The sequence below is a fragment of the Penicillium verrucosum genome (genome assembly GCF_028828655.1).
Source record: "Penicillium verrucosum strain IBT 35672 chromosome Unknown utg000001l_segment0_segment0, whole genome shotgun sequence".
Lineage (NCBI taxonomy): Eukaryota > Fungi > Ascomycota > Eurotiomycetes > Eurotiales > Aspergillaceae > Penicillium > Penicillium verrucosum.
The window spans coordinates 14,662,540-14,673,071 of record NW_026643210.1 but is presented as its reverse complement, the minus strand read 5'-3'; the positions used below and the strand labels follow the sequence as shown (position 1 = coordinate 14,673,071).

At 48.2% G+C, this 10,532-nt stretch overlaps 4 protein-coding genes across 4 annotated transcripts; 3 read left to right on the top strand and 1 right to left on the bottom strand.

Moving 5' to 3' along the window:
- Positions 1 to 245: 245 nt before the first annotated feature.
- On the bottom strand, positions 246 to 1,160 carry N7516_005412 (HNH endonuclease signature motif containing protein; the record flags this gene model as incomplete). The annotated part of the gene is made up of 3 exons (XM_057218132.1): positions 246 to 482; positions 681 to 778; positions 845 to 1,160. 3 exons carry the CDS (start codon positions 1,158 to 1,160, stop codon positions 246 to 248), a joined length of 651 nt encoding a protein of 216 aa, XP_057080015.1.
- A 2,301-nt stretch (positions 1,161 to 3,461) lies between these two features.
- Positions 3,462 to 5,258, top strand: N7516_005411 (putative RNA splicing factor (Pad-1); the record flags this gene model as incomplete). Its single annotated transcript, XM_057218131.1, has 4 exons — positions 3,462 to 4,063; positions 4,117 to 4,425; positions 4,474 to 4,944; positions 5,000 to 5,258. 4 exons carry the CDS (start codon positions 3,462 to 3,464, stop codon positions 5,256 to 5,258), a joined length of 1,641 nt encoding a protein of 546 aa, XP_057080014.1.
- A 938-nt stretch (positions 5,259 to 6,196) lies between these two features.
- ptcA (type 2C protein phosphatase PTC6) lies at positions 6,197 to 7,946 on the top strand (the record flags this gene model as incomplete). The annotated part of the gene is made up of 2 exons (XM_057218130.1): positions 6,197 to 6,257; positions 6,340 to 7,946. 2 exons carry the CDS (start codon positions 6,197 to 6,199, stop codon positions 7,944 to 7,946), a joined length of 1,668 nt encoding a protein of 555 aa, XP_057080013.1.
- A 621-nt stretch (positions 7,947 to 8,567) lies between these two features.
- Positions 8,568 to 9,631, top strand: N7516_005409 (CDP-diacylglycerol--inositol 3-phosphatidyltransferase; the record flags this gene model as incomplete). Its single annotated transcript, XM_057218129.1, has 3 exons — positions 8,568 to 8,763; positions 8,822 to 9,198; positions 9,263 to 9,631. 3 exons carry the CDS (start codon positions 8,568 to 8,570, stop codon positions 9,629 to 9,631), a joined length of 942 nt encoding a protein of 313 aa, XP_057080012.1.
- Between the last annotated feature and the right edge of the window lie 901 nt (positions 9,632 to 10,532).

Genomic DNA, 10,532 nt, shown 5'->3' with positions numbered 1-10,532 from the left:
TCCTCACTATCACAATCCCACGGCTTCATAGGGTCGTTGGCTGCTCCACTGAGGGCACAGATCCTATGAAGAATCCATTGCATTTGGAGGATATCCCATGATGGCAATGGCAGATTTTCTGGATCCTTGGTTCGGAAAATGACTAGATCACCAGAATTTATCTTATGCGAGGATCCATCAGTGTCCTCAATCTTTATGAGATTGAATAATTCACTAGGGGGATGAAGCGGAATGCTCGGTTTGTTCTAGACCTGAACATTGCGTGGCGTGAACTCGGGCAGCCAGTAGAAACGTGTGATCAACTCCTTACCATCGTCGCGTAGATGGAGCGGCTGGAGGGCAAAGTAACAAGCCCCCCAAAGCCTATGAGCGTCGGGGGATAAGCAAAGCAAATTCTCGCAAAGTTCTGTGCCATTTGGGCCCGTCAACCGGGCTTCCCATCCATCAACTTGGTCTTTAGGCCAGAACAAGTGTAGCGTTGTCTAGAAGTTAACGTACTTGTCAGTAGACATCTTGTTATTTCCCGATGATTCACTTTTCTTTAGGGACAGCGGGTAGATATAAGCCACATCTACCAAGGGAAATTGGTGATCACACAGCTGGAATCGTCGCGCTCAAGACACTAGTCAAGTTGTTAGTGTATAGATCATTCCTCACTCCATACAAATTAGATAACTTACAGCTGTTTTGGCACTGAGTTTTCGCTTCGGGGTCTCCTCCCCCAACTTCCGCTTCCCCTGAGTCTCAGAAAGCGCGATATTCCTCGGCCTTGTTTGCCCTAAGGAGTTTCAATGTCAATACTTCTGTCGGTTAGAAAAGGGTATGAAAGGCGAAAAGAGCTCACAAGCCCTGAGCATAGTGAAAGTACTATTGCCTATCATTGATGAGTTTGCATTGGGTTGGTAAGATTCCACCGACCGGACAATCCCCCGAAGGCATTCAATATCAGACAACCAGAGGCATGCCCAATATGTTGAGTCCGCCTCGCTTTGCTCTGCCTTCTCTCTTAGTCTGTCGATCAACTTTGCTCTCTCGGTATCCCCAACTTCTGGCAATGGATCAATAGGTGGAGGGCTCCATGGAATATCAGCAACTGGCATTGTAGGATTCTCGATCGGAGGCGCTTCATCAAATCCAATAAGCTTTGACGAAGGTTCCATGTTGTCGTGATGGACTATGGTGATGGTTGGTGGGTGAAGAAACTGCGGAGATGGGTGGAGTTAGTCGAGTGCTCTCAGCACTGGAAGGCACGTAACTTACCTGACTTCCTTCCGAGGCCCAATTGAGACGGCGCAATACGTAGTGATGCCGACACAAAAGTTTGCTTGGCGGTCGGAAGTCAAAGTAAGATGAAAAATGGGAACTCAATTGTGTCAGCCAGTGATGTGTAGACATGACCTACTTGTTATTCATGATGGGAATAATGAGAAGCGTCAGGCTAATAAGCCACGAATACTCAAGAACCCACTGCCCGCTATTGCAACAGTGGACCTCAAGTGTCCAGTGAGAGTATAAACACAATAATCGAAGGGAGGAATTTCTTTCGGCTCATAAGCCCTAGCACATCTTGAGGAAGAGGGGAGGGAGATGATGGGAATAGGGACAGAGGGAGAGACAGATAGACAGACGGACAGAGACAGAGACAGAGAGGGAGTACGGGCGACTAAGTATGCCACCGGCACGGTCAATGTTGTACGCTCTTGCAAATCAAATCGAAGGACGATACTAGGGATGGTGCCGGAATATAGAATAGGGATCACTGTCACATAACTCTCTCATTGGTTTATATTGCTATGCAGTAACATATACCCACTCCGACTTTACAAAAACCAACCTCAGAATTAACTAAATAAGTCAACTAGTTAGTTAGTAGTAATATTGAACCTAGATGATGCCTTATAATGCCTTAGAAAATATATATAAAGAGATATCTAAAAAGACAACTAAAAAGACAACTAAAAAGACCCTGAGAAGAACATCCAAAAAAGAATATCTATTAAGATGTTAGTGTATACTTGGACACAAAGAATCTGTAGTGAGAAGAATCTATCCTAGAATCCTTAGATTCCGAATCTATAGTTAGAGGTATTATTAGCCTCCGACCACTAACCTTTCGAAATAGTAATATCTTATATAATATTATAATTATACGCTATACGCCGGCGTACCTCCTAAAGACGTTTAAAACCTTTATAAATTAATCCTCCTCCTATTATAATATATAGCGCTCATAGTATTTAGGTTCGATCCGAAAGATTAAGCCTACTAGCCGGTCGGTTAGTGTTATAAAAAGAATAACTATATCGATACTAATTAACTCGCTACCGATCTTACTTAGCCTACTACCGTTAGTAGCCTCTACTTACTTCTCCCCGAACCGAAGGATAAAGTATATAAAGGATAGGGAATCGGGATTATAAGCTACTATCTAGCTTATAAATAGATAGATAGGAACGAGGTATATATAAAGGTCCTTACCCGTCAGGACTACCTTAGCCGCCGTTTCGTATAACGAATAACGAACGGAAAGCAAACGAGGAACGGAGAAGAGCAAACGGGTGAATCGAGGAGTTGCCTAGTTAGGCTTGATTGAAGCGTAAACTCCCGTCTACAAACGGGAAAAGGGAATATATATAGCTAGCTAGTCACTAGGCCTAGCCTCCCCTCTTCATCAATAAGATTCCAGATTCACCCCTACTTCTACCAACTGGTTAGTTATAGATTGACACCATTACAATGACCTGGTGACCTAACCAGGTCAACCCAAATTTTGGAAGTTGAGGTCACCAGGTCACCAAGTCATAGAAACCCCTAGAATTTACTAGTAATCACAGCCAACCGGTGACCTGGTCAACCCCCTATTCATGAGTAAAGTCCAGATTTAGCCTACTGCATGGATAAGTGAGCATTTGTACCATTATCCCTAGATTGCGCAGGTGGACAGAAGGTCTAAAAGAAAAAGCAGACAAGGGGGAAGGGCCAGACAAAAGAAAATGGAGATTCTCCCACAATGGGATTGTTATTGTTTTCGGCAGGTAACTAACGAGTTATAGTTGGTTAAGATAGAAATTAAGGTTGCAAGTTCAACCTTTGAAGTTCTCAACAGAGTGTTTTTGCCTAAGGCAAAAATCGAAAATCTCCTCCGGGTATATCGGCTTTACCTTTTTCCGAAATTCACCGCCTCTGACTCTGGGCTCTGTGACCCAACCAAAACTTATTTATATATTATACCATCACCTACGTCAATTCCTCCCTCGACACCCTGTCGCGCGTGTGGTGTGTCTTTGAAAGAAAGACGTGCGTTGGAAATCAGCGGAAGATTCCGTGATCCATCCCACTCATAAGGGTTCGAAAACCAACTCTGTGTCCCCTACCGCCATCTGACCCCTACAAAGTGACAATATCCCTCTACCCTGGTCAATTATTTCTCTACCCCGATCAACGACAGGCTACCTCCCGAAATGTCTGGACTTGATGTAGAGGCTCTCCTTGAGTCTACTGCGGCCGCCCCCGCCGAGGCCCCCGCCACATCTGAACGCCATGACGACCACCCCCGCGCCGACCCCAGCGAGCGCCGTGATCGTTCCCGCGACAGACGCCGTCGCCGCGACCACAGCCGCTCCCGCCGCCCTGACAGAGATCTTGAGGGCGATGAAGTCATGAACGACACTGCTAGTGCTAACGGAAGCCTTAGAAGCCGAAAGAGGAGCAAGAGTCGCGAATCTGAGCGACGCCGTCCTCGCCGTGACCGTGAAGGCTACCGCTCCAGCGGTGACTTCTATCGTGGTGGTGGTCGCACTCGTTCCCGCTCCCGTTCTCCCTATGATGATCGCCACTACCGGCCAAATCGCCGCCAGCGTGATGAAGAAAGACGCCCCCGCCGTGGATCTCCTAGCCGCAAGTCTCCCGAGCCTAATGAGGATGAACGTGACAGGCGCACTATCTTTGTGCAGCAACTTGCTTCTCGTCTGAGACCCAAGGATCTGATTACCTTCTTTGAAAAGGTTGGCCCCGTTAGGGACGCTCAAATCGTCAAGGATCGGGTTAGCGGACGCTCCAAAGGGTATGTTCTCATATAAATCTTCTTTATACAAGCACTTGCTAATATCTTCATAGTGTCGGTTATGTCGAATTTAAAAACGTGGAGTCCGTTGACCCTGCCCTCGACCTCACCGGCCAGATGCTCTTAGGAATTCCCATCATTGCGCAACTGACTGAAGCGGAGAAGAACCGCCAAGCTCGCAACCCCGAGGCTACTGCAGGAAATCAGCACACCGCACCATTCCACCGGCTCTATGTTGGAAACGTCCATTTCAGTATTACCGAAGAAGATCTCACCAATGTTTTCGGACCATTCGGCGAGCTCGAGTTTGTTCAGTTGCAAAAGGATGAAACCGGTAGAAGCAAAGGTTATGCCTTCGTCCAGTACGTTCCCCCCCATATTCTTAGCATTTCACTAACCCACTTGACCAGATTTGCCAGCCCCGAACAAGCTCGGGAGGCTTTGGAAAAGATGAACGGATTTGAACTTGCTGGACGAGCTATTCGGGTTGGTCTCGGCAATGATAAGTTCACCCCCGATGCGCACGTCAATCGCCCCTCTGGTGCTGCATCTTCAAGCTTTCAGGGTTCTTCGTTCTCCGGTCAGGGAGGTCGTGGCGTTCAAGCCGGAGGTTCCAACAACTTTCACCGTGCTGGCGGCAGGGAAACCGAAAAGAGTGCCGGTGCTAGTGCACTTGACGACACGGATGTTGCTGGTGTGAACTTCAAAAACTACTCTAGGGATGCGTTGATGAGGAAGCTTGCACGAACTGATGACCCCCAGCCTTCTGTCGACGACCGTCAGAAGTTACTCCGACCCAAGACCGAGACTAAGCCGCTTCCCATCAATGTCAATATGGCTAGTCGGTGTGTCTTGCTTCGTAATATGTTTGACCCCGCCGAGTAAGTTTTCTTGAACTTCATCATGAGAGAATTTGAATCCTAACTCGTTTTACAGAGAGACCGGTGAAAACTGGGTCAAAGAACTTGAGGAGGACGTCCGCTCGGAGTGTGAGGAGAAATACGGCCACGTTATTCACATTTCACTAGATGCCAATTCACAGGGAGATATCTACCTGAAGTTTGATCGCGTCCAAGGTGGCGAGAATGCGATCAAGGGCCTCAATGGCCGATACTTTGGCGGAAAGCAGATCACCGCCCAACCCGTTGTGGACGCCGTTTACAGCACTCTCTTCTCTCGGACTAAGGCTATCTAGATGCTCACCCCCGAGTACATCCGTTTTTATTCGAGCGAATCTAACCTGGCACACTCTCTGAAGGCAGATCCCGCTAACGTCTTGCTTGGACTTGGTGGACGGTTCTGCTACCCGGTAGGTGCCACTCTTTAGCGTTGTCTTTTCTGGTTTTCTTGTTTTTTCTTGGTCGGCCACTTTCGTGTTTCATCACGTGACCTAGTCATGTGGCTGGCGCCCCTTCAAATGTTCTTAGCTGGCTTTGACCACGTAGTTAGTCAGTTAATTGATCATCTCTAGTTACTTGTCACTACAACTTGTACCAAGTTTGGTAACTAGTATGTCCTGAGATCCACCTCAGAGGGTTCCCTAGGAATAATTTTCAAGACAATTTGAAATTCAAAACTAAATTTCAACTAGGACACCCTACGGGGCTAGTCCTCCGCGAGGCTGGTCTCTCCCCTAAAGGCCCCGTCCTATCAACATTAGCTATTATCAAAGCCTATTTCGAATTCGAATAGACTATAAACTATAAACTACGATACGTTTAGTAAAGTAGTTCGATAATTCCAATGTTATATCTAGCTTAGCTAGCCTTAGGCTAATGACTTTGATTCGGATACGCGATCGAGAATCGAGAAGTATATCCACTTCTTAGTATAATTATAAAAGATCTTCACGGGAATCGTGTAAAGATAGTATCATGATCTGTGCATAACAGGCGAACATAGCTTCAATTATATCGGTAAGTGTATGCTCCCTTTATTAGTACATGATGTACAACATAACTACTATAACTAACTAGTTAACTAACTAGTTATGTTGTAGACACGAAAAGAATGTGCCGGTGCCGGTCCAAGCCATCTTATCTGCCGACGCTCGGACCATATGTGTTCTCCCCACGCCCAGTTCCTTCAACCCTCTTTTCCTCCCAGCTATTTTCTTTGTAATTCGATGGGCCAATGACTTTCCTTTCAGCGAGGCGAGTAACAGGCCGGGTCTGGACCTCGGCCGACTGTTACAGTATGTGCGACCAGAGTTACATGCTTATCTGCGGCCATGAAGATCCTTGAAAGCACCTAGCTAACCTAGGAACACAACCCAGGCTTCGCTCTCCTTCATCGAGCGCGATGCTACAGTACCGAGTCTGTGCCGCCCGGTCATTCTACAGTTAGGAAGCAACCACAGTTCCGCGATTACTTTGTCACCCACCTGCCATCATCTTCGCTTCATCCGGACCCCCGTGGACCGTCCTCGTCATTTCATAAACTTCCTCGCTCCGCCTCTATACCTCACACCGGAGATACCCCACAATCCCCAGCTACCTTACAAGCTTTAATAGACCGTGACACAACAGTCGTCCGAATTCCACTCCGCAATGCAAAACACCATTTCGGCGCCGTCACCTCCCGCGGAACCCGCCCCTCGAACGAAGACACGTACCAAGCCGGCGTCATTGACATCCCCGCCTTTGCAAAGCGAGCGCCAACTTCGCTAACGATTAGACGATCTAATAAAAACGATCCTTTGGCCTACCCCCGAGAGTCACGCGGAGCAGAAACAGCTAGCGGAGACCCACAAGTCTTCTATTTCGGTGTCTTTGATGGCCATGGCGGATCCGAGTGTAGTTCGTTCCTGAGGGATTATCTGCACGAGTATATCCAAAACGCGGCATTTGATATCGAACTTCGCTCCAGCCTTCGACCTGGTGCCGAAGTGCCACCCACCACTAGCGAACTACCTGTGATGCAAGAAGGTGACCGACGCAGAATCGGAGACCTAGAGAAATACCTTGTGCAGACATGGAGACGGGTAGTTGGTGGCTACTTCAAAAGATTCAAGCCGCCGCATTTTGGATACAATGGCACCGAGATCATCGACCCGAGTATTGAGAACCACATCTCCATCGAGGAAGTCGTGGAATACGCCTTCCTGCGTGCGGATCTAGATTTTGTCAACGCTCAGGCAGCTAAGCGAGACGATGATCTAGTCCGAGCCGAGAGACCTCTGAACGAAGATGAAATCTTTCATAGGCCCAGCATGACCCGATCTCCCCAGATCGGTGGAAGCGCCCGGTTCAAGGGTGGCAGCACCGGGAGTGTCGCGATGATCTCGACCCCGACGCCAACTCCCTTCTGGCACCCCATTGCCCCATCAAGTCTCCTGGTTGCTCATGTCGGCGACACCCGCATGCTCCTCTGCTCAACAGAAACTGGCCAAGCCATCCCCATCACATCAAACCACCACCCCTCCTCCCCGATCGAGGCAACCCGACTCCGACGGTACGCCACAAGCTTTGTTACTGACTCCTTCGGCGAAGAACGTATGAGCGGGTTAGCCAACACGCGCGCTTTTGGTGATGTCCAGTCTAAGCGCATCGGGGTCTCTGCTGAGCCTGAACTTAAGCGCATAGAGCTTGGCCCGGCCGAGTTCTCGTTCTTGGTTCTAGTATCTGATGGCATCAGCGGGACGCTACCTGACCAGGAGGTTGTTGATATCGTCAAGGAATCTAAGACGCCGGAGCAGGGGGCGCGTGATGTGGTCAACTTCTCGACTGAGGTCACTAAGGAAGGTGACAATGCTACTTGTCTTGTTGTTCGCCTTGGTGGGTGGGAGCGTCGTCTCGAGGGCGGTGTCGGTAGTATGGGTACTAGGGAGTCTCGCGAGTGGCGTCTACAGGATGCCACTGATCCGCGCAGGTCACGGACGTGAATGGGTATCTTCTAAGGTTGTATGTACTCCATATATTTGGGGGGGGTTATGTTCTGTACATAATGTTTTTTTTTATCTTTTTTTTATTGCCTCTAGGCTAGCCTTATATAATTCAAATGTCTATAAAGCAGATTATCATTATACAATGATTATAATAGGTCACATCAAGATATACTATGTTGTATATGTTTCAAGTCAAAATATCACGATCATCTCCAGGTGGACCGCGTGGGGAAAGCTCAAGTCCAAGGTTCCGAGTAACCCGCAAGGACATTCCACAATTTCCTTTCTTCTTTCATCCCTTCTTTTTAATTTCATCTTCCTTTCTTTTAATTTTATCTTAACCTTGCGGAATTTCTTAGAAGTTTCAAGTGCGTGTCAACAAAACACGCTTATCTCCCTTATCGTTGAAATTTCTCCTAAAAGTTCCCACCTGGACACCTCCTATCCTTATCCTAAGGGAATTCGCTATATTCTTATCTCGCTGACACGGTGTGTTTTCCCTCTCTACATCTGCATTATAACCCGAATCTAACACTATATAGACCAACTATCCGGTATCCATACGTCCCCGACCTATAAGAGAAAACAGTTCGCTAGTTACATCCCTTTCACATCACAATGAGCGCAAGAACACGACGACAAAAGGCTTCCCTGGCCGCTGAGGAGAGCGAAGATTCACCTAGCAATGGCTCCGTTTCGACACCTTCAAAGCGCGCCTCCTCCAAGAAGAGGGCCAGATCCGCCGCACGGGAAGAGAGCAAGGAGAGCGAGGATGTCAAGGAAAACATCTTCCTTTTCACTCCGAATCTTATCGGTAGACTGCCCCGCGGGGCTTTAAGCTTCAAGCTGCCACATAGCTAACGCATTCTTAGGATATTCCCGAGTCTTTTTGACCTTCGCCTCCTTATATTACATGCCCCTCCACCCCCGGACCTGCTCCTTCCTCTACACGGTGTCCTGTCTGCTGGACGGCCTGGACGGTTATGCAGCACGATACTTCAACCAATCCACCACCTTCGGTGCTGTGCTGGACATGGTGACCGACCGCTGCACCACCGCGTGTCTCCTAGTCTTCCTGAGCTCCGCCTGGCCCCGATGGGCCATCCTCTTCCAGGGTCTCATTAGCTTGGACATGGCCAGCCACTACATGCACATGTACGCTACCCTGAGTATGGGCGGATCCAGCCAGAGCCATAAGAAGGTCGATCCTAGCCGTAGCTGGATTATGTACCAGTACTACACCAGCAAGGTAAGACACCGTCGCAGCGAACTGATTGTGCACGTCCACGAGCTTATCCGCAATATTTTATTAGGTCGTTCTATTTATCTGCTGTACTGCCAATGAAGCCTTCTTCATCGGCCTTTACCTCCTGTCTTTCTCCTCGCCAACCCTATCCCCCTCGCTCCTACAGCCCGTTTCCGATTCCCAGCTGTCCTCCGTCCAGCCCGGAAACCCCGCCCACCCCGAGCCAGCCAGCCTCTTTGCCAGTCCCTGGAGCGCCGGTGCGCTGGAGATGGCGCGTGCGAACAAACTGGAGAGCACCTGGCCGTGGATCATCACCGGTATCTCGTTCCCCATCATGGCCTTCAAGCAGTTCGTCAACATTGTCCAGATGGTGAACGCCAGCAAATGGCTTGCTGAGGGCGATCTCGCTGCCCGTCGAGCCAACCGCAAGAAGTAAAGGACAGGAAATACGTCAAAGTTAGACGGTAGCTCTTTGGAGCTTCCGATTCCTTCCTACTTGTTATGCATGTCTTTGGAGCTACGGTCTGCTTGTTCAGGGATGTGCAAGTAGACAGCGCTAGGAGCTGTCCCTTCCTCCCTAGGGGAATGGTTGGACTGGTAGCTGAATCCTACTCATAAGCGTCTTGGACAGGAATGATGGCTTTTGGTGGCCAGGCATGGTCCGGATTCTGGGACCCTGTACAGTACACACGGGTTATGTTTTTTTTTCTTTTTGCCATTTGTTCTCTTCTCCTCGCTTTTCTTCCTTTCTGTTTACCCTTTTCTTACTTCTCGCTTTGTCGGGCTCTGTGTCGTCGGCCTGGTTCTTCAATCTTGTCACCTTTTCCCCTTAGTGCCTCTTCCGGTCTTTCATCATTGTTAACACCGTCTTATACATCATTTAATGCATTGCTCTTGTGTCTGACTCTAGCTATGACTGGGTGAGACCTGGTCAACTATAGCCGTGGAATATTGCTTCCGATACTTGATATTGCCTTTACCCATCATATTTGTCCCTTTGATTTCAGCTATTGCGCTTTTTCAAGTCCTTATTTTGGGTCTAAGAACCTCCTCTGGCATAGTACATAGGCAAAGGGTTGCTTACCATAAGCTGTAGGCAGTAATGACGATATTCAGATCCTTATACCAATTCCTAAAATAATTTAATTGGCCAACACAACACCTTCCTTTATTTCATCCTACTTATCTTTGGTATAAGGATATCCTGATCGATCGCTTCACAGCCACCCTTGGCAAATAATCCAAGAACGTGTGGTGGGTACATATGTAGCGATTAATTTTGCGTCTAGTCCGTCAGATAACTATTTGTATCAAACACGTCCTTTTTTTTTCATTAT